Here is a 24,546-nt window from a genome sequence, read left to right as displayed (position 1 = left end):
TCGATTTAAACCAGTATCTGCAATCTCTTCCTACATATAAAATACCAGTGCTACCCAGTTTAGGCTGAATGTGTGAAAAATATTGTTCCAGCAACGATAGCTTGCTTACAGCAGACTCTGTGTTGGCCTAATCGGCACTAACATGGAGAAGTATTGATTGTGATATTGGAGATGTACAACAAGCATTAGTTCACCATTAATCATGAACCATTAAGATATAGTCCTCTCATCAGCTAGAGTGTGGTCCTGACCTCCCATCTACCTCTTTGGAGACCTTTGAACTACCTTTAATCGGACGTTATTGGACTTTATCTTGCACAAAACATTATACCCTCTATTCTGCACACTGTGGACGATTTGATTGTAATCATGCATAGTCTTTTCTTTGACTGGATAGTACGCAAAGAAAAGCTTTTCACTGTATGTCAGTGTACATGACGGGGTCAAGCTAAAGAGCGTTCACGTCGCGGCCCTGTTTCCACCAATCTTTCTACCACCACCACCACAAGATGCACAATTGTACGCAGATGCTGAGAAGTGTGTTTAGCTGTGGATGAACAATTTCTAATCTTGTGATGTGGACTCGATATGAAGTGTACATGACAATAATAACTAAACTAAACCAAACTAATTCAAACTATGTGCTGAAAATGTGCACATTTGTACCTAACTACCAAGACACACAGGAGTTGTTTTATTGTATTGAGCAGTTGTCACATTCTCAAGATTTTTTTTCTTAACAGAACTCTTTTAATGTTTAATTGAGTGATTGAAGGATGAAAGTATACAGCATGGAGACAGGCCCAACGGCCCACCGTGTCCACACCGACCATCGATCACACTAGTTCTATGTTATCTCACTTTAACATCCACTCCCTACACTCTAGGGGCAATTTACAGAGGGCCAATTAACCGATAAACCTACACGACTTTAGGATGTGCAAGGAAACCGGAGCGCCCGGAGGAAACCCACTCGGTCACAGCGTGAACGTGCAAACTCCACACAGACAGCACCCGAGGTCAGGATCCTACCCGGGGCTCTGGAGCTGTGAGGCAGTGGCTCTGCCAGCTGTGCCACTTGCTGTTCTGCGCTTATCACCCACTGACAGGTCCATGGATCTGACATCTGCTGTGGAAAAGCGTGATATAAATTCAGAGAAACTCCTCACATCCCTAGTTTAGTACTATCCTGCTTGAAAATCTCAGAAACCTCCCAACAACCCCAACTTTCCAACTGCTCGATATTGCATTCAATATCTAATTGTTTGCAGATTTTACAGAACAACAAGCTGAATCCCAAGATTGACACAAAAGCTGGAGTAACTCAGCGGGACAGGCAGCATCTCTGGAGGAAAGGAATATGTGACGTTTCGAGTGGAGACCCTTCTTCAGAAGAAGGGTCTTGATCAGTCTGAAGAAGGGTCTTGACCCGAAACGTCACCTATACCATTTCTCCAGAGATGCTGTCTGACCTGCTGAGTTACTCCAGCTTTTTGTGTCTATCTTCAGTTGAAACCAGCATCTGCAGTTGCTTCCTGCACAAGCTGAATCCCAAAATATCTGCAAGCCACATATGCTTGCAATGCTTGTGGTTCTTACCATTCATACAGCATAGTGAAATAGATCTAATTAATAAGGGCATCATTGGGAAATCTGCTTTATAATAAATAAAGAGCTCCACATTTAGACTTTTTGAGACTTTAGACTTACAGTGCAGAATAGACAATAGACAATAGACAATAGGTGCAGGAGGAGGCCATTTGGTCATTCGGCCATTCGAGCCAGCACCGCCATTCAATGTGATCATGGCTGATCATTCTCAATCAGTACCCCGTTCCTGTTTTCTCCCCATACCCCATGACTACGCTATCCTTAAGAGCTCTATCTAGCTCTCTCTTGAATGCATTCAGAGAATTGGCCTCCACTGCCTTCTGAGGCAGAGAATTCCACAGATTCACAACTCTGACTGAAAAAGTTTTTCCTCATCTCAGTTCTAAATAGCCTACCCCTTATTCTTAAACTGTGGCTCCTTGTTCTGGACTCCCCCAACATTGGGAACATGGTTCCTGCCTCTAACGTGTCCAACCCCTTAATAATCTTATACGTTTTGATAAGATCCCCTCTCATCCTTCTAAATTCCAGTGTATATTCCAGAGAAACCGGCCCTTCGGCCCACCAAGTCCGTGCTGACCAGCGATCACCCCGTACACTAGCACTATCCTACACACTAGGGACAATTTACAATCTTTTCCTCATCTCAGTTCTAAATGGCCTACCCCTTATTCTTAAACTGTGGCCCCTTGTTCTGGACTCTAATAATAAGACTGTGTGACCTCCAACAAGCATGTTTGTACTTTGGTCAAAGGAACTCTCCTTATTTTGGCATGTTGGAACGACTGAGAGTCAAGAGTCAAGTTTTATTGTCATATGTCCCACATAGAACAATGAAATTCTTACTTTGGTTTAGTTTAGTTTAGTTTAGAAATACAGCGCGGAAACAGGCCCTTTCGGCCCACCGGGTCCGCGCCGACCAGCGATCCCCGCACATTAACGCTATCCTATGCTCACTAAGGACAATTTTTACATTTACCAAGCCAATTAACCTATAAACCTGTCTTTTGAGTGTGCGAGGTAACCAAAGATCTCGGAGAAACCCCACGCAGGTCATGGGGAGAACGTACAAACGCCATACAGACCCGTATTCGGGATTGAACCCGAGTCTCCAATGCTGCATTTGCTGTAAGGCAGCAGCTCTACCGCTGCGCCACCGTGCCACCGTGCACTTATGACATATCTGTAGAGAAATGGTCTCTTGTATCCCTCATCTGAAACACAGCAGTGGGAACCTGAAACTCCCAGCTCCAAACTTATATTCTGGACACTAGGTTTTGAAAATGTCTGGACTGAGATCGATGGTTGTTGGTTCGAGATATTGCAGGGGTCACGCTACGTAATTTGGATTGGCAAAGGCTAATTAAATAGAAATGTTGAGACTCAGGGGCCGAACTGCTGTATTCATGCTCCCATTGAGATTGGGAACTTGGACAGGTTCACTTAATCATGGATGGAATAAAATGGAATGAAGATTATGGCAGGCGTAGGATAGCAAAATCAACGTAATTTTGAAGAACTCACCACGTGTAAAATCTTATTTTCAGTTTCATAAACAGTGGAATCCTGTAGGAGTGGAGAAAAAAGAAGAGTTAGTTGTTTTATTCCTTCAGGTTAAACAGAGAACTTCCGAGCCCTTCACCTTCCTGTATAGAAGTGTGGAAACACACACCTCCAGATTCAGGGACAGTTTCTTCCCAGCTGTTATCAGGCATCTGAACCATCCTACCGCAACCAGAGAGCAGTGCTGAACTACTATCTACCTCATCGGGGACCCTTGGACTATCGTTTATCGGATTTTACTGGCTTTAACTTGCACTAAACATTATTCTCTTATCATGTATCTATACACTGTAAATTACATGATTGTAATCGTGTATTGCTTGCCGCTGACTGGATAGCATGCACCAAAAGCTTTTCACTGTACCTCGGTACACGTGACAATAAACTAAATTGAACTAAACTTTCCATGGCTGGGCTACAGTGTTCCTTATATATATATATATATATATCTCCCCCCATCCATCCATCAGTCCATCCATCCATCCATCCATCCATCCACCCAAAACCCTCCCACCCACCCACCCACCCAAACCCACCCACCCACCCAAACCCACCCACCCACCCACCCACAAACAATAATCAAATTAATATATCGCCAACTTTATCAATAATACAATCGACCTCCCGCGGCGACCAGCGGTCATGGAAGGCCTCCAGAGTCCCCGTGGACACCGCGTGTTCCCTCTCCAGGGACACGTGCGCACGGACGTAGGGCCGGCAGAGGGGCAGGCAGCCGAACCCGGTGCGGCCCTCGACTACCCACTGCCTGGACCCGCGGATGGCCATCTTGGCCAAGGCCGAGAAGCAGACCAACAGGGAGGCCGTTTATCCTTGGTCAATAATGATAACTGAGCGAAGCCCAGAGCCGTGAACCAACAGAGCTAAAGGTTCAAGCAAGAAACCTGATTTATTTTGAGCAAGTAATCAAAGAATGGATGATACAGCAGAGAAGATGCTGATTCAGCATATTGTGCCCATGCTGACTCTGCAGAACAGCTACTCCTGTAATCCTGCTCCTCCATGCTTACCCTGTAGACTAACAGATGCTCCCCCTCCATGCACTTGGCCTGCTCATCCCTCCACATTACTGTTAAATCTGCTGCCGTTACCCTAGCTGGTCTCCCGATTTAGTTCAGTTTAGTTATTTGTCACATGTACCGAGGTACAGTGAATAGACAATAGACAATAGACAATAGGTGCAGGAGGAGGCCATTCGGCCCTTCGAGCCAGCACCGCCATTCAATGTGATCATGGCTGATCATTCTCAATCAGTACCCCGTTCCTGCCTTCTCCCCGTACCCCCTGACTCCGCTATCCTTAAGAGCTCCATCTAGCTCTTTGTTGTGTCTTTGTTGCCTGCTATCCAGTCGTATGATGGAGGTATATAAAACTATAAGAGGCGTAGATAGGGTAAAGAGTCAGAACCTTTTCCCCAGGATGGGAAAAAGTCCTATACTAGAGGGCAGAACTTTAAGGTGAGAGGGGCAAGGTTGAAAGGAGATGTGCGGGACATGTTTTTATCACAGAATGTGGGGAGTGCCTGGAACGCATTGCCGAGGGGGTTGGGAAGGGGGGGGGGGGGGGTGGAGACAGATACCCTTGGTGGCGTTTAAGAAACTAGGCACATGAATATGCATGGAATGTAGGGATGTGGATTATGTGCAGGCCGATAAGAGACGGCATCGTGTTCGGCATGGACATTGTGGGCCGAAGGGCCTGTTCCTGTGCTGTACTGTTCTATGCTCTACGTTCGCGTACCTGGTCAGAACAACACTCTTGTGTCGAAAACCCAATGTGGCCCTTTTGACGAATGACCATCAATCTGTGTCAATCTGAACTCCGGTTTCCTTTATCCATGCGAGCAGAACCATCCTGATGAATTTTCTGCCGATTTACTAAAGGACCACAATCCAGTTCTACACACAATCAATGCGTTTGATCATTCCATTCTGCTGTGCTTAAATCTGACAGAGACTCCTCTTAATCCTTTTGCAATAAATAATTAATATCGGTAACACACCGTGACTTTCAGGGTGAGCAATTATGTTTTCTATTTATAGAGAAGCAATTTATAAATGGAGGAAATTTGTCACAATAAATTAGCCACTCTGTGCAAGTGACAAATAGCTCCATCTTCTCTCCCCCTCTCTGGCTGGACACACTTTGAATTATTTAATCACAACGAGATACTCGATAATTAGTCGCTTTAAGAAAAGCAAAGAACAGCACGTTTTGAAACCGAGACACAAAGGGACAAAATCCACATATTATTCACAAGCTTGCCCAACAACAAAATGAACGTTGACAATTTTCATGCTCTTTTCATAATTCATTAGTGAAAGCAGCAGAATTAGGCCATTCGGCCCATCAAGTCTACTCCGCCATTCAGTCATGGCTGAACCATCCCTTCCTCCTAACCCCATTCTCCTGCCTTCTCCCCATAACTCCAACACCCGTAGATAGACAAAAAAAGCTGGAGTCACTCGGCAGGGCAGGCAGCATCTCTGGAGGGCTTGCAGCGTAGGTTTACTAGGTTAATTCCCGGAACGGCGGGACTGTCATATGTTGAAAGACTGGAGCGACTAGGCTTGTATACACTGGAATTTAGAAGGATGAGAGGGGATCTTATCGAAACGTATAAGATTATTAAGGGGTTGGACACATTAGAGGCAGGAAACATGTTCCCAATGTTGGGGGAGTCCAGAACCAGGGGCCACAATTTAAGAATAAGGGGTAGGCCATTTAGAACAGAGATGAGGAAATACTTTTTCAGTCAGAGAGTTGTGAATTTTGTGGAATTCTCTGCCTCAGAGGGCAGGGGAGGCCAATTCTCTGAATACATTCAAGAGAGAGCTAGATAGAGCTCTTAAGGATAGCGGAGTCAGGGGGTATGGGGAGAAGGCAGGAACGGGGTACTGATTGAGAATGATCAGCCATGATCACATTGAATGGCGGTGCTGGCTCGAAGGGCCGAATGGCCTCCTCCTGCACCTATTGTCTATTGTCTATTGTCTATTGTCTATTGAATAGGTGACGTTTCGGGTCGAGACCCTTCTTCAGACTGAGAGTCGTGGGAAAGGGAAACGAGAGTTATAGACGGTGATGTAGAACGATATCAAACAAATGAATGAAAGATATATGCAGAAAAGTCGCAATGATAATGGAAATAGGCCATTGTTGGCTGTGGGCGAGGTGAAAATGAGTTACAGACAATGAGACCCTGACATCCGTACTGATCCAGCTTAATGCAGGAGGTGTAATCAGGCAAACTAATGTGGCATTGACTAGCCTCTGCTACACGCCAATAAATGTCAGCTGTCTGTGGCTCATTGATGGAATGACAAGTACGGGCCTGGAAGTTGAAATGCACCATTAAAGGCATGTTACATGGTCACTGCACAACTGGACAATGATGATGTGAACGATGGAACTGCCTGAAGATGCTGGCTTACACCAAAGATAGACACAAAAAGTTGGAGTAAGTCAGCGGGACAGATAGCATCTCTGGAGAAGAGGAGAAAGGTAACGTTTCGGGTCCGAAGAAGGGTCTCGACCCGAAACGTCACCTATGCCTCTTCTCCAGAGACGCTCTCTGACCCGCTGAGTTACTCCAGCTTTTTGTGTCTACTTTTGGAGAATGATCATGTCAGTCGCCATCCACTGCTGCAGGTTTGTGCAGAGCTCAGGGCTTGGGCCATGGCAGGACTGGCCTTACACCCCAACCTTCACAATGCAGCTTCTGACCAGATCTGGGGTAGCAGGAGATGGAGGGCTGGTAGTCAGCAATCCAATGAGGGCCTAATGGTGCAGGTGTGTGTCGCCGGGTGGCATTGGAAGGCTGCTGCATTGTTCACGGCCGAGTGGAGGGTAGAGGATAAGGTTGCCAACTGTCCCGTATTAGCCGGGACATCCTGTATATTGGGCTAAATTGGTTTGTCCCGTATGGGACCGCCCTTTTTCCGTATTAGGCCCGGGGGACACTGTAGGTCCAGACACTGTAGGTCCGGACTCTGTAGGCCTGGACACTGTAAGCCCCGGGGCCATTGTAGGCCTGGACAGTGTAGGCCCAGACACTGTAGGTCCAGACACTGTAAGCCCGGACACTGTAGGCCCGGACACTGTAGGCCCAGACACTGTAGGCCCAGGGCCCACTGTAGGCCCGGACACTGTAGGCCCGGACACTGTAGGCCCAGACACCGTAGGCCCGGACACTAGGCCCGGACACTGTAGGCCCGGGGACCGCTGTAGGCCCAGACACTGTAGGCCAGGGGACCGCTGTAGGCCCAGACACTGTAGGCCCCGGGACCGTTGTAGGCCCGGACAGTGGAGGCCCGGGCACCACTTAAAGGAGGTTGCGTAACAACCCGCCTCCTGGCCCGTGCAGCCCATTGGTGGAGTGGGAGCCCGTGACCGCTGGCTGGGTGAGGTCATGTGGGGCACGGGGCGGTGACGTCACCCTTTGTCCCTGCTTTGGGAGCGAGGAAGTTGGCAACCCTACTAATACGGGACAAGGACGGTCCCGTACGGGACAAACTAATTTAGCCCAAAATACGGGATGTCCCGGCTAATACGGGACAGTTGGCAACCCAACTCTACAGGAGAGCATATTGACTGCATCACGGCCTGGTTCAGCAACTCGAATACCCAGGAATGAAGGAGATTACAAAATGCGGTGAACACTGCGCGGTCCATCACAGGTACTGACCTCCCCATCATCGAAGGGGTCTACTGGAGTATCTGCCTCAAAAAGGCAGCCAGCATCATCAGAGACCCCACACCACCCTGGCCTCATTTCACTCCTGCCATCGGGAAGAAAGTTCAGGAGCCTGAAAACTGTGACCTCCAGCTTCAAGAAGAGTTCCTTCCCAACAACCATCAAGCTCTTGAACACCACTAACTAAACTATGAGTTGCGCTTGATTGCATTATGGATTTTGTTTCGTTTTTTTGCATTCATAATGACATTACTATTTATAAATTTTCTTTCTGTTTACTATAAGGTCATAAGTGATAGGAGCAGAAGTAGGCCATTCGGCCCATCAAGTCAACTCCGCCATTCAATCATGGCTGATCTTTCTCTACCTCCCAACCCCATTCCCCTGCCTTCTCCCCATAACCCCTGACACCCGTACTAATCAAGAATGCCTTAAATATATCCACTGACTTGGCCTCTGCAGCCTTCTGTGGCAAAGAATTCCACAGATTCACCAACCTCTGACTAAAGAAATTCCTCCTCATCTCCTTCCCAAAAGGAACGTCCTTTAATCTGTCAGTATTGTGTTTGCTCGTCTGCTTTGCTGCTGCAACTAAGAATTTCACTGCCCTGCTGTCGCTATCTCTGACAATGAAACTCTCTTGGCTCTTGGTCACTTTAACAGCCACTGCTAATTCTTGGGTCACACGTACCAGCAAGGAACAGGTGAAGGAAAGAATTGCAGATGCTGGTTTAAACCAAATATAAACACCAAAAGCTGGAGTAACTCGGCGAGTCAGACAGCGCCTCTGGAGAAAGGAATAGGTCGAAACAACTGAAGAAGGGTCTTGATCCGAAACATCACCTATTGCTTTTCTCCAGCGATGCTGCGTGACCTGCTGAGTTACTCCTACAAGGAATGGGACTTTATGCCACAGCTTAGACTGTCCGTGTACTCCTGACATTTCAACGCAACCTTATTAGGCGGCACTCGGGCCTCCGAGCATATACTGTCCGGGCCTACAGTGGACCCCGGGCCTACAGTGTCCGGGCCTACAGTGTCCGGGACTACAGCGCCGTCCGGGCCTACAGTGTCCGGGCCTACAATGTCTGGGCATACAGTGTCCGGGCCTACAGTGTCCGGGCCTACAGCGGCCCCCGGGCCTACAGTGTCCGGGCCTACAGTGTCCGGGCCTACAGCGGCCCCCGGGCCTACAGTGTCCGGGTCTACAGTGTCTGGGCCTAAAGTGTCCGGGCCTACAGTGTCTGGGCCAACAGTGTCCGGGCCGACAGCGCCACCCGGGCCTAATACGGGACAAGGGCGGTCCCGTACGGGACAAACTGATTTAGCCCAAAATACGGGATGTCCCGGCTAATACGGGACAGTTGGCAACCCTGACCTCAACACATGAGCTCTGACCCACTGTGAGGCCTGGAAGGCTGAGCTTCTCTGCAAACTCTGTGGTGGGTCATGTCCCCTGCAATTATGGGCTTTCTTCTCTGTGCCTCCCTCCGGTGCACCCATGTCTATTTTGATCCAAGAGCTTGTAGTCACAGCTGCGTGGATGCAGACTACTCACTTTCTTCTGATCTGTGACCTGATACATCTATGATTCTGATGTTGTCAATTACATTTCCTCAAAGACAGAGAAAAGCCGCAGCCAAACGTGGACTTTCGGCGAGAGACATCAGAGGAGACCGTGACACCAGCTACCAGCTTCAATCAGCCAACTTATCAGATCTCCAGCTTTGAGAATAGTGTGATGTGGGAACAGTCCATTAGGGTCTAGACTCTCCCACTAGTGGAAACATCCTCTCCACATCACTCTATCTAGGCTGACACAAAATGCTGGAGTAACTCAGTGGGTCAGGCAGCATCTCGGGAGAGAAGGAATGGGTGATGTTTCGGGAGAGACCCTTCTTCAGACCGGGTCTCGACCCGAAACGTCACCCATTCCTTCTCTCCCGAGATGCTGCCTGTCCTGCTGAGTTACTCCAGTATTTTGTGTCTACCTTCGATTTAAACCAGCATCTGTATTTTTTGCCCCTGCTCTATCCAGGCCTTTCACTATTCTCTTAAATGCCACGATCAAATCTGCCTCCACCACCATCCCTGGCAGCACATTCCAGGCACCCACCACCCTCTGTGTCAAAAAACATCCCCCGCACATCTCTTGCCCCACACATCGCGGAAACTGGCCCTTCGGCCCAGCTTGCCCATGCCAGCCCAGATGCCCCATCTACACTAGTCCCATTTGCCTCTCTATAAACTCTTCCAGTCCATGCAGCTGTCCAAATGTCTTTTAAATGTGAAAAAGTTGTCCCTCAGGGTCCTGTTAAACCTTTCCACTCTCACCTTAAACCTATGTCCTCTGTTTCTCGATTCACAATACTCTGGGTAAAAGACTCTGTGCTTTCAACATGAAACATTAAACACATTGCAACTTAATACAGATAAATGTAAAGTTATCCACTATGGTGCAGAAAACAAGATGAAAGATTGGATAACGTTCATATTCAAAGTGATTAAGGTGGCTTTGTACGCTATTCACTGATGATCAGTAAGATGGCCTTTGTGATGAGAGGATTTGAGTAACTAACTATAGATGTCTTATTGCAGCTAGCTATCACTTTAATCCTTGCAGTATTATGAACAGTTTTGGTCTCTGTACCTAACAAAGGATATACTTCCTACAGAGGGATTAAAGAGAAGATTCATTTCAGTGGTTCGAGGAATGGAGGATATACTGTTTGAGGTGCAATTGAACGAACAAAGCAGATCTTTTTTTCTTGGATTTAAAGGAATGAAAGGAAATCTCATTGAGATTTTCACAATGTTTACAGATTCCGCAGGCTGGTGGCCACGATAGTGTTGTTTAGTTTAGCTTAGTTTAGTTTAGTTTAGAGATACAGCGCGGAAACAGGCCCTTCGGCCCACCGGGTCCACGCCGACAAGCAATCCCCACACATTAACACTGCCCCACACACACTAGGGACAATTTTTACATTTACCACGGTACTTAACCTACATACCTGTACGTCTTTGGAGTGTGGGAGGAAAGCGAAGATCTCGGAGAAAACCCACACAGGTCACGGGGAGAACGTACAAACTCCGTACAGACGGCACCTGTGGTCGGGATGGAACCCGGGTCTCCGGCGCTGCATTCGCTGTAAGGCAGCAACTCTACCGCTGCGCCACCGGGCCGCCCTAATGAGGCTTCTGGACAGGCACATGGATATGAAGGGAGTAGAGGGATATAGGTCATGATTCATTCAAGATGCTTTTGGTTATGCAAGTGCAGGGAATATAGGGATATAGATCACGTACAGGCAGATGAGATCAGTTGAACTTGGCATCATGTTGGGCACAAACATTCCTGTGCTGTACTGTTCTATGTGTGGGAAGAAAACTGCAGATGCTGGTTTAAATCGAAGGTAGGCACAAAATGCTGGAGTAACTCAGTGGGTCAGGCAGCATCTCGGGAGAGAAGGAATGGGTGACGTTTCGGGTCGATCAGACTGATGTCAGGGGAGAGGGCGGGACCAGGGACCGGCCTTGCTGATGTTTCTCACTGTGGCGGAGTGCAGATGCAGATTTGGTGTCACACTCGGCACCGACATTGTGGGCCGAAGGGCCTGTTCCTGTGCTGTTCTTTCCTACGTTCCATGTTCTCACATAGCAAGAAAACAAAATAGTAAGCTGAACTAAAGTGGTGCAACGAAAGAGTTGCTGCCTCATAGCGCCAGAGACACAAGTTCGATCCAGACTACGGGTGCTGTCAGGGCCGTCTTAACCATGGGCCTGATGGGCACTTGCCCGGGGCCCCACGAGTATAGGGGCCCCATGCTGATCTGTGTATGTTAAGTGACTTGCAATAAATAAATACTACTTTAAAAATGTAGGTTCAATAAGTGCTTTTTACGCAACATTTTCCATCCCTAAGTGCTTCTCACAGCGATCTGTAAGTGCTTTTCGCAACAATGTTGCACCCTAAGACCATCGCTAAGTGTTTTTCGGTAAGTGCTTTTCGCCGGCACGACGGGGGGGGGGGGCTGGTAGGGAAAGGGGGGTGGGGGAGAGTAACGGTAGGGGCCCCAGTACACTGCTTTGCCCGGGGGCCCATAATGCTGTAAAAACGGCCCTGGGTGCTGTCTGTACGGAGTTTTTTACGTTCTCCCCGTGACCACGTGGGTTTTCTCCAGGTGCTCTGGTTTCCTTCAACACTCCAAAGACGTACAGGTTTGTAACCCCCCGAGATGCATCTCCCGAGATGCTGCCTGACCTGCTGAGTTACTCCAGCACTTTGTGAATAAACAGGTTTGTAAGTTAATTGGCTTAAAAAAATTTAATGGTAAAGGTTTACTTTTCCCCTTTAAAACAAAAGTTTAAAAATTGAAAAATTGTCCCTAGTGTGTAGGATGGGATAGGATGGTGCTAGTGTTTGTTGGTCACCACTCCGTGGGCCAAGGTGCCTGTTTGCAGGCTGTATCTCTAAACTAAACTAAACTGAAGTAAAAAGGATTACAAAAGAACAAAGACCTCAATGAAACAGAGTAAGGAACAGCGTGACACACCTACAGCATGACACACCTACAGCGTGACACACCTACAGCATGACACACCTACAGCATGACACACCTACAGCGTGCCACACCTACAGCGTGCCACACCTACAGCGTGACACACCTACAGCGTGACACACCTACAGCGTGCCACACCTACAGCGTGACACACCTACAGCATGACACACCTACAACGTGACACACCTACAGCGTGACACACCTACAGCGTGACACACCTACAGCGTGACACACCTACAGCGTGACACACCTACAGCGTGCCACACCTACAGCGTGACACACCTACAGCGTGACACACCTACAGCGTGACACACCTACAGCGTGACACACCTACAGCGTGACACACCCGCAGCATGACACACCTACAGCATGACACACCTACAGCATGACACCTACAGCATGACACACCTACAGCATGCCTTCAACAAGGCACTTTTCCTCTAAGAGGCAGAAATACTTCATTGATTATTTGGACAATCAATTAAGTGCATTTCTTTTCCAAGACATTGGAAATATAATGAAAGCCACAGAGGCCAGAAATGGGAAATACAAGCACAAAATGCCAGAAATGTCGATTAACAGTTGTGATAATAATGGCTTGTTTGGTGAGGGACAGGGGAAATAGAAGAACTAAAGTACTGTTCACATTATGACTTCAGAGCAAGTGTCTTTGACAACTCTCTGCTTGGCAGCTTTGTTCAGTTTTAATGACCAGGTTTCGCTGTTGCCCACTCCTTCAATTCAGCTACATCAACCATTCTGTTGAGTGCATGCTCCTTGTACTGAAATAAAACATCTATTTGAGTCAAAGAGCCACACAGCACAGGAACAGGCCCTTCGGCCCACCGAGCTGCCCCATTTCCACTCGTCCCACCTGCCCGTGTTTGGTCCACATCCCTCGAAACCATTCCTGTCCATGTACCTGTGTAAATGGTCTTTAAATGGTGTTGGAGTATCTGCCTCAATTACCTCCTCTGACAGCTCGTTCCATATCCCCACCACCCTCTGTGAAAAATTTACCCCTCAGGTTCCTAGTAAATCATTCCACTCTCAGCTTAAACCTATTCCTTGATTCCCCTACACTGATTAAAAGTATTTAGCGTGATGGAGTCGTAGAGCTATGCAGCACAGAAGCAGGTCGTTTGGCACACCCTCTCCATGCCAATCCAGTTGGCATTTTGGGCTATTCCCATTTGCCAGCATTTGACCCTGAGTCCTCTGAACCCTTCATCGAGTCAGTGGGTCATGCTACCCATATATCTGTCTTTTTAGGACTCAGCATTGACAAACGTATGTGAAACTAAGGTTGCCAACTGTCCCGTATTAGCTGGGACATCCCGTATATTGGGCTAAATCAGTTTGTCCCGTGCGGGACCGCCCTTGTCCGGTATTAGGCCCGGGCGCTGTAGGCCCGGACACTGTAGGCCCGGACGCTGTAGGCCCGAACGCTGTAGGCCCGGACACTGTAGGCCCGGACACTGTAGGCCCGGACACTGTAGGCCCAGACATTGTAGGCCTAAGGGCTGCTGTAGGCCCAGACAATGTAGGCCCGGAGGCCCGGGTGCCGCCTAACGGAGGTTGCATAGCAACCCGCCTCCTGGCCCGAGCGGCCGCCATTGGTGGAGCAGGAGCACGTGACACATGGCTGGGTGAGGTCACATGGGACGCAGGTCGGTGACGTCACCTTTTGTCCCTTCCTTCCCCCACCCTCCTCCTCCCCTCCACTCCCATTCCCCCTCCCCCCCTTCCCCTTCCCCTTCCCCTTCCCCTCCCCTTCCCCTCCCCTTCCCCCCCTCTCTCCACCCCCTCCCACCCTCTCCCTCCTTCCCTAGGAGATAGATTTAAACTTTAAAATGTGAATAACTTTAAAACTATAACACCGATTTCAATGAAACTTCTTCCATTAGCACCAAAGGGATGACGGTGAGTAAGGTGGGCCTAAAATGGTCGCGCTATCGTGTACCGTTTTGGCTGTAGTTCAGGAACAAACAAACAAACAAACGACAGCTTTAGTGTGTAGATGGTTCAAATGCGGGCAAATGGGACGAGTGTAGATGGGGCAGCTTGAAATATTTCATTCCTCAGCTTGGTTCCGTTTTGGGTTGATTTATATTTATTTATGGGACCTGGGTGAGCATTTTATTTTATCTAAATTAGTTTAATCCAAAAGTAAAGTAACAGATTGTTCATTCCATTTAGTTTAAAATTTTAAGTTTTCAGTTGGCACAGTCTAATGTGCGAAAATTGCTGCCTGAATCCAAACGACACGCAACGAGAATAGATGTCAGATATAAAAGTCAGACATAAAGCAGTAGGGTTCCGACCGCTCAAACAGGGATTAGGCCCGCTGGCTGTTTCTTGACTTACAACAACAAGAGCTGGCTGCAGATGTGCACTTGACAAATCCTGTCCCATGGCCCTCATGTTCAACGTCATCCAAGTGTCCCCTAACTCTCAGTCTGAAGAAGAGTCTCGACCCAAATCGTCACCTATTCCTTCTCTCCAGAGATGCTGCCTGTCCCACTGAGTTACTCCAGCTTTTTATGTCTGTCTTTGGTTTAAACCAGCATCTGCAGTTCCTTCCTACATATATCCACTCACCCCCTGATGTCCACATTCTCCTGAAAGAACAGGACTGTCTGACTGCCAAAAAAGCACTCTCACTGCTGTCCCAACCCGAAACGTCATCTATCCATGTTCTCCAGAGATGCTGCCTGACCTGTGAGTTACTCCAGCACTCTGTGAAACGTCATCTATCCATGTTCTCCACAGATGCTGCCTGACCCGCTGAGTTACTCCAGCACTCTGTGAAACGCCATCTATCCATGTTCTCCACAGATGCTGCCTGACCTGCTGAGATGCTGACATTGGGAACATGTTTCCTGCCTCTAACGTGTCCAACCCCTTGTTAATCTTATACGTTTCGGTAAGATCCTCTCTCATCCTTCTAAATTCTAGTGTATACAAGCCTAGTCGCTCCAGTCTTTCAACATATGACAGTCCCGCCATTCCGGGAATTAACCTACTAAACCTACGCTGCACGCCCTCAATAGCAAGAGTCAATGAGTCACAGAGCGATACAGTGTGGAAACAGGCCCTTCGGCCCAACTTGCTCACACTGACCAACATGTCCCGTCTCCACTTGCCTGAGTTTGGCCCATAGCCCTCTAAACCTGTTCTATCCATGTACCTGTCTAATTGCTTCTTAAACGTTGCAATAGTCCCTACCTCAACTACCTCCTCCGGCAGCTCATTTCATACACCCACCACACTTTGCGTGAAAAGGTTACGCCTCAGATTCCTATAAAATCTTCACTTTAAACCCATGACCTCTGGTTCCTAATTCCCCAACTCTGGGCAAGAGACTCTGCACCTAATAAACACTCTTTATAAATGACCGAAGAGAAGGAAATACCTCGATTGGTCAGCAACGATAGGATAAGGGGCATTATGCCTCGATATCATCCTGGAGTTGAACACTTACCTGTTGCACAATGGTAGTTAGTTCCAGGCACAGCTGAACAATGTTGTTTTTGAGAAGTGAATATTCCATCACACTTACAAATGGCGACCTGAAACAAAGGGTTGGTGAATCACAACTGGACAATCTGTACTTCATGTAACTACATAACTGAATCCTTTTAAAATAAGAAATACAGGTACATCTATAGCATAGTTCATATAGCACATTTTATTAAAATATATTCCAATTAGCATCACAATTCATAGAACCAGAGAAACCTACAGCACAGAACAAGGCCTCGTCTGAAGAAGGGTCTCGACCTGAAACGTTGCCCATTCCTTCGCTCCAGAGATGCTGCCTGTCCCGCTGGGTTACTCCAGCTTTCTGTGTCTATCTTTGGTTTAAATCAGCATCTGCAGTTCCTTCCGACACAAGGCCTATTCTAACTGGTCTGGCTGTGGTGAGACCTTCACAGAGAACTGGTGATGGAAATAGATATGACAGTGGGACTGTCAAATCGGCACGTGGATATGCAAGGATGGAGGTACATGGATCATGTGCAGGTAGAGGAGATTATTTGGCATCGTGTTCGGCAGAGACATTGTGGGCCGAAGGGCCTGTTCCTTTGCTGGTCAGTGGGCACCTGTACCAAGAATGTTCCCCCACCCTCATCCCTTAAACTCAAGTCAAAATAATAAAAGTCTTGTTTCATTCTTGCTATTGAGGGCATGCAGCATAGGTTTACTAGGTTAATTCCCGGAATGGCGGGACTGTCATATGTTGAAAGACTGGAGCGACTAGGCTTGTATACACTGGAATTTAGAAGGATGAGAGGGGATCTTATCGAAACGTATAAGATTATTAAGGGGTTGGACACGTTAGAGGCAGGAAACATGGGGAGTCCAGAACCAGGGGCCACAGTTTAAGAATAAGGGGTAGGCCATTTAGAACGGAGATGAGGAAAAACTTTTTCAGTCAGAGAGTTGTGAATCTGTGGAATTCTCTGCCTCAGAAGGCAGTGGAGGCCAATTCTCTGAATGCATTCAAGAGAGAGCTAGATAGAGCTCTTCAGGATAGCGGAGTCAGGGGGTATGGGGAGAAGGCAGGAACGGGGCACTGATTGAGAATGATCAGCCATGATCACATTGAATGACGGTGCTGGCTCAAAGGGCCGAATGGCTTCCTCCTGCACCTATTGTCTATTGTCTATTCCTTCTTCTCTCTGCACCCATCCAGCAGAATGTACAGAAGCTTGAAAGCGCTCACCACCAGACTCAGGAACGGCTTCTTCCCCTCTGTTATTAGGCATCTGAATAGTCCTTCCATAAGTTTGTGTCCTGTTCAATTCACCTCTACCCCATTGAAGACATTGGATCTTGTCTGAGGACCTGATGCACTACAATGCTGAGAACTATATTCTGCGCTCTGTATCTTCCCCTTTGCTCTACCTATTGGACTTGAATTTGAACTGATTGTTTCTACGTATGGTACATCTGATCTGTTGGGACAGCATGCAAAACAAAGCTATTCACTGTTCCTCAGTACATGTGACAATAATAAACCTAAAACTAAACTTTGCCTGAGCTTCCTATACCAGATCCATTACCACAAACCTCTCCAAACGAAATTCCCTCTGGTACGTTGTTTCTAGGGCTGCCAACTTCCTCACTCCTAAATAAGGGACAAGGTGACGTCACTGCCCCACGCCCCACGTGACCTCACCCAGCCAGCGGCCACGTGCTCCCGCTCCACCAATGGCGGCCGCCCGGGCCGGGAGCCTGGTTGCTAGGCAACCTCCATTAGGCGGCACCCGGGCCTCCGGGCCTACACTGTCCGGGCCGACAGCGGCCCCCGGGGCTACAGTGTCCGGGCCTACAGTGTCCGGGGCTACAGTGTCTGGACCCACACTGTCCGGGCCTACAGCGCCCCCCGGCCCTACAGTGTCGGGGCCTACAGTGTCTGGACCCCGGGCCTAATATGGGACAAGGGTGGTCCCATACGGGACAAACCAATTTAGCCCAACACACGGGATGTCCTGGCTAATACGGGACAGTTGGCAACTCTAGTTGTTTCCCAGTTAACCAGCCCTAATAATATCTTCCTGTACACAATAAATTGCTTCCTCATTGCCAAAAGATTGTGGTATCTGGGACAATTCTGAAAATACCTCCAATACTTGTCTAAATCATTGGTATTGCTACAACAGAAAGCAGCATGTCCAGCATTGAGCACTGCAGAGTAATAAAGAGTACAGCCCCAGTTAGTGAAAGTCCCAATGGCCATTAACTTTCGATTGCAGTTCTAACACGCCTTTTTCCTTCGAATCCCTGAGAATGCAAGACTTTGGTACAAATACAGATCTAGGATTCAGAGGGATATGGACCAAATGCAGACCATAACTTGGTCAGCATGGAGAAGGAGGGCCGAAGGGCCTGTTTCTGTGCTGTACAGCTCTATAACTCTATGACTCTAGATCACTTAAGGGAATATCTGCCTCTCACGATATACCTGTAGATGAAATTTCTTCAAAATGCTCCTTACCTTCTGGAACTGTCATGAGAGATTGGGTACTTAGATTAGATACTTTCGGAGATACCACATTTTAAATGTAACTTCGTAATCAATAACCACCACCCGGTTAAATAGTGGAAGTAATAGAGAAAGACACTGTGGACAATCATATCACAGACTAATAAAGATAAGATGGTAGACACAAAATGCTGGAGTAACTCAGCGGGTCAGGCAGCTTCTCTGGAGAGAAGGAATGGATGACATTTCGGGTCGAGACCCTTCTTCAGACTCCCATTCCTTCTCTCCAGAGATGCTGCCTGTCCCGCTGAGTTACTCCACCACTTTGTGTCTACCTTCGGTTTAGACCAGCATCTGCAGTTCTTTCCTAAAGATAAGAAGGGAAAGGCTACCATGGTTTTGTTTGGAATAAAGAAAGACAAGACTTTGGTTAGGCTGCATTTGAAGTGGAGTGTGCAGTTCCCCTTCGCCCTTGATAAGAAGGATGTGGAGGCTCTGGAAAGGCTGCAGGGGATAATTCCCAGAATGATGACTGGATTGGAGAGTATTACCTATAAGGTTGGACAAACATAGATTGTCTGCCCTGGACCATTAGTGGAACATTAGAGGTTGAAGGAAGACCTGATAGAAGTATATAAAGTTACGTGAGGTATGGATCGGGTAGACAGTCAAAATCATTTCCCCAAGGTTGAACTGTCAAGGCCTAGACGGCACAGCTTTAAGGTAAGAGGGGGGAAAGTTCAAAGGAGACGTGAGTTGCAATTTTATTTACACAGAGGGTGGTGGGTGCCTGGAACGTGCTGCCAAGGGTGGTGGTGGAGGCAGATACGATAGTGGCATTTACGAGGCTCTTAGATAAGCACACGGATATGCAGGGAATGGAGGGTTGTGGATCACGTGCACACAGAGGAGGTCAGTTTAACTGCTATCATATCATATCATGCATGGACATTGTGGGCCGAAGGATCTGTTCCCATGCTGCACTGTTAGACAATAGACAATAGGTGCAGGAGGAGGCCATTAGGCCCTTCGAGCCACCACCGCCATTCAAAGTGATCATGGCTGATCATTCTCAATCAGTACCCCGTTCCTGCCTTCTCCCCATACCCCCTGACTCCGCTATCCTTAAGAGCTCTATCTAGCTCTCTCTTGAATGCATTCAGAGAATTGGCCTCCACTGCCTTCTGAGGCAGAGAATTCTGTTCTATGTTCTGTTTAGGCTGTGACCTTGGCGTTGTGACGAGCATACTTCTGAGTTGGAAGGAATTCACACGTTGACATCCGTTCTCCCTGTGATCATGTGGGCCTCCCATGGGCGCTCCGGCTTCCTCACACATGGCGGGACTATCATATGTTGAAAGACTGGAGCGACTAGGCTTGGATACACTGGAATTTAGAAGGATGAGAGAAGATCTTATCGAAACGCATAAGATTATTAAGGGGTTGGACACGTTAGAGGCAGGAAACATGTTCCCAATGTTGGGGGAGTCCAGAACAAGGGGCCACAGTTTAAGAATAAGGGGTAGGCCATTTAGAACTGAGATGAGGAAAAACCTTTTCAGTCAGAGTTGTGAATCTGTGGAGTTCTCTGCCTCAGAAGGCAGTGGAGGCCAATTCTCTGAATGCATTCAAGAGAGAGCTAGATAGAGCTCTTAAGGACAGTGGAGTCAGGGGGTATGGGGAGAAGGCAGGAACGGGGTACTGATTGAGAATGATCAGCCATGATCGCATTGAATGGCGGTGCTGGCTCGAAGGGCCGAATGGCCTCCTCCTGCACCTATTGTCTATTGTCTATTGTCTATCCCAAAGACGTGCGGGTCTGTAAGCTAATCGGCCCTCTGCAAAATTGCCTCCCGTGTGCAGGGAGTGGATGTGAAAGTGAGTTCACATAGAACTAGTGTGAACGTGCGATCGTTGGTGGGCGTGGGCTCGGTGGGATGTGGGGCCTGTATCCAGGCTGCATCTCTAAACAAAAGCAAAATTGCAGGAAACAAATGGGCACAGACGGGGATAACCCAATGTGTTCGAAGATTCACAAAGAAAAAAAAAATCAGATTGGAACCTTCCGGGACAAACGTTTAATTGGCTCACTCTTCAAAACAATCGGACGACATTCACTGACAAGGTACGCTGAGGCAGAACATGAGCATACCTGTCCAGCCAGGCCAACAAGCTCTTGGCAGCACCAATGAGGTCAACGACTGAGGTAAGGAAGTCATTTGGAAGCCTTCTGGATGCCCTCCCATCGTAATGGCCACTCCTCCGTCGACCTGTTATAAAGTTCTGTAGGTTTTTGGCCGAGGCATTCAACTTGTGGGAAAGCGTTCTGAGGTTTTCAGTCTCCAGCCCGTAGTTCTGTCACGGGAAAAACACGTATGTTAGTTGTAGGCACATGCTACTGCAGATTACAACAAAAAAAAAGACACAAAGTACTGGAGGAACTATAAACAGGCCAGGCAGCATGGTGATGATGGTTGACACAAAATGCTGGAGTAACACAGCGGGACAGGCAGCATCTCGGGAGAGAAGGAATGGGTGACGTTTCGGGTCGAGACCCATTTCTTCTCTCCCGAGATGCTGCCTGTCCCGCTGAGTTTCTCCAGCATTTTGTGTCTACCTTTGATTTAAACCAGCATCTGCAGTTCTTTCCTATACAGCATGGTGATGATGATGAATCTTCCAATCAATCAATCAATATAAACACCTTTCACATGCTAAACACTTCTCAAAGCATTGTGCGACTGTTAGCGGACTGCTGTGCTCTCGAGAGATGCAGCAGTCAATTTGTGAACATCAATCACTAACACCAATGAAATAATGAGCATCTTAACTGATTTACCAATGCTGTTTGAGACGTAAACGTTGGGCAGGGACGTTTGTACCTCCTGCTGTGGATGCACTGGCACCATGCGATTTTCCATGTCCACTGGATAACATGGACAGCATCTTAGATTAATACCATATCCAAAGTGCGGTTAGAGTCTGACATTGGAAAGTAAGCAATGCCTGGAATACAACGTTGATGACACACTTGATAGAGATTTTGCGGAGGTGATGGTTTAGTTTAGTTTAGCTTATTGTTGTTATGTGTACTGAGGTTCAATCGGTGCTGTCTGTACGGAGTTTGTACGTTCTCCCTGTGACCACAGGGGTTTTCTCCAGTCTCCTCCCGCACTCCAAAGACATACAGGTTTTTACGTTAATTGGCTTTGGTAAAGATTGTAAATTGTCCCTAGTGTGTGTAGGATAGTGCTAGGGAACGAGGTGATCGCTGGTTCGTGCAGACTCGGTGGGCCAAAGGGCCGGTCTCCATGCAGTGTCACTAAACTAAACTAAACTAAACAATACAATACAATACAATACAATACAATATATCTTTATTGTCATTGTACAGGGGTACAACGAGATTGGGAATGCGCCTCCCATACGATGCAATCATTTAATTAGCTAGTCAGTATTAATTTAAACAACCCAATGAAACAAATTGGAACAGTTTTAAAACAGAATAAAGTGCAAGTAGATCTGTGCCAGTTCGCTGTGCGATGTGACCATCTGGCTCAGCAGGACCGGTTCATAGCAGCTATGGCCCTGGGGATGAAGCTGTTCCTGAGTCTGGAGGTGCGGGCGTAGAAGGCCTTGTATCGTCTGCCCGATGGTAGAAGTTCGAACAGACTGTTGCAGGGGTGTGAAGAGTCTTTGTGGATGCTGGTGGCTTTTCTGAGGCAACGTGTGTTGTAGATGCCCTCCAAGGCTGGGAGCTGTGTTCCTTGCAGAGAGGAAACTAAACTAAACTAAACTAAACTAAACTAAACTAATCTACAGTGATAAGTTTTTGTTGCTTGCTATCCAGTCAACGTAAAGATTGTACATGATTACAATCAAGCCGTCCACAGTGTACAGATACAGGATAAAGGGAACAACATTTAGTCCATGATAAAGTCCGATTAAAGTTAGTTCAAAGATCCCCAATGAGGTAGCTGGGAGGCCAGGACTGCACTCTAGTTGATGAGAGGACCGTTCTGTTGCCTGATAACAGCCGGGAAGAAACTGTCCTGAGAAGAAACTGGGAAGAAGGTGATGGATGAGGTGGGGCAGTGAATGTTGTCTACATGGACTTTAGTTTGACACAGTCCCTCAGTCGCGGTGGGCTGATATAGAAGATAAAGATGCACGTGATCCACAGCAAATTGGTTGTTTGGATTCAGGACTGGCTTACTCGTGGCAAGCAGAGGGGAGTGGTGGAAGGGGGTTACTTTGCCTGGAGGCCTGTGACCATTGGTATTTCGAAGGGATCAACGTTGGGACCTATGTTGTTTGTGAGAGATATATAAAAGACTTGGACGAGAATGTGGATGGGTTGGTAAGTAATTTTGTAGACGACACCAAAATTGGTGAAGAAGCCTGTCAAAGGATAGAGTAGGAGATTGATCAGTTACAGACATGGGCAGAGAAATGGCAGATGGAGTTTAATCTAGGGAAATCATGCTTGACCAATCTTCTGGAATTTTTTGAGGATGTGACAAGTAAAATGGATGAAGGGGAGCCAGTGGATGTAGTGTATCTAGACTTTCAGAAAGCCTTTGATAATGTCCCGCACGGGAGATTGGTGACTAAAATTAGAGCACATGGTATTGGGGGTAGGGTGTTGACATGGATAGAAAATTGGTTGGCAGACAGGAAGCAAAGAGTCCTCTTCAGAATGGCAGGCAGTGGCGAGTGGAGTGCCGCAAGGCTCGGTGTTGGGGCCGCAACTGTTTACCATATATATTAATGATTTGGAAGAGGGAATTAGAAGCAACACTAGCAAGTTTGCAGATGACACAAAGCTGGGTGGCAGTGTAAACTGCGAAGAGGATGTTAGAAGGTTGCAGGGTGACCTGGGCAGGTTGAGTGAGTGGGCAGATGCGTGGCAGATGCAGTATAATGATATAGATAAATGTGAGGTTATTTGGTGACAAAAACACGGAGGCAGATTATTATCTCAATGGTGTTAGGTTAGGTAAGGGGGAGGTGCAGCGAGACCTGGGTGTCCTTGTACACCAGTCACTGAAAGTTGGCTTGCAGGTACAGCAGGCAGTGAAGAAAGCTAACGGCATGTTGGCCTTCATAATGAGAGGATTTCAATATTGGAGTAAAGAGGTTCTTCTGCAGTTGTATAGGGCCCTGGTAAGACCACATCGGGAGTATTGTGTACAATTTTGGTCTCCTAGTTTGAGGAAGGACATCCTTGTAATTGAGGCAGTGCAGCGTAGGTTCACGAGATTGATCCATGGGATGGCGGGACTGTCAAATGAGGAAAGATTGAAAAGACTAGGTTTGTATTCACTGGAGTTTAGACGGATGAGAGGGGATCTTATAGAAACATATTAAATTATAAAAGGACTGGACAAGCTAGATGCAGGAAAAAATGTTCCCAATGTTGGAGGGGGTCCAGAACCAGGGGCCACAGTCTTAGAATAAAGGGGAGGCCATTTAAAACTGAGGTGAGAAAAAACCTTTTCACCCAGAGAGTTGTGAATTTGTGGAATTCTCTGCCACAGAGGGCAGTGGAAGTCAAATCACTGGATGGATTTAAGAGAGAGTTAGATAGAGCTCTCGGGGCTAGTGGAATCAAGGGATATGGGGAGAAGTCAGGCACGGGTTATTGATTGTGGACGATCAGCCATGATCACAATGAATGGCAGTGCTGGCTTGAAGGGCCGAATGGCCTCCTCCTGCACCTATTTTCTATGGTTCTATGTTTCTATGTTTCTATCTGGGCAAATGTGAGGTGAACTTTGGGAGGACCTTTAAACACCACTAATGTACAGAGGGAGGCCAAGTCTGTAACTCTCCATAAATGGCAACACCACTAGATGGAATGGTAAAGAAGGCATGTGGTATGCTTGCCTTCACTGGTCGGGGTATTGAGTATAAGTGCCAGTTACGATGCATTTTTATGCGACTTTGGTGAGGCCGCAGTTGGAGTATTGTTTGCGGTTCTGGTTGCCCCAGTACAGGAAGGACGAGGAGGTTTTGAAGAGGGTACAGAAGAAGTTCACCAGGACACTGCCTTGATTAGGCGGTACTAGATAGGGTAGACATTCAGAATCTTTTTCCCACGATGG

General features: G+C 47.5%; 1 protein-coding gene across 2 annotated transcripts in view; it reads right to left on the bottom strand.

Annotated features, from left to right (window-relative positions):
- LOC144600708 (connector enhancer of kinase suppressor of ras 2) overlaps window positions 1-24,546 on the bottom strand; it is a 391,278-nt gene that overhangs the window by 208,213 nt on the left and 158,519 nt on the right. For both annotated transcript variants that reach the window (XR_013548171.1, XM_078412618.1), the window contains exons 3-5: window positions 20,592-20,794; window positions 15,932-16,019; window positions 3,136-3,177 (exon numbers count right to left, since the gene is read on the bottom strand). Coding sequence is in view for 1 of the 2 variants with exons in the window: in XM_078412618.1 (XP_078268744.1) it covers window positions 3,136-3,177; window positions 15,932-16,019; window positions 20,592-20,794 (333 nt within the window). In the remaining variant the exon portion in view is untranslated. The remainder of the gene's footprint in view (window positions 1-3,135; window positions 3,178-15,931; window positions 16,020-20,591; window positions 20,795-24,546) is intronic.

This window comes from Rhinoraja longicauda, chromosome 15 (assembly GCF_053455715.1).
Source record: "Rhinoraja longicauda isolate Sanriku21f chromosome 15, sRhiLon1.1, whole genome shotgun sequence".
NCBI classification, from domain to species: Eukaryota; Metazoa; Chordata; class Chondrichthyes; order Rajiformes; family Arhynchobatidae; genus Rhinoraja; species Rhinoraja longicauda.
Note: the sequence above shows the minus strand (reverse complement) of the source record. Positions and strands in the feature narration are given on the sequence as shown.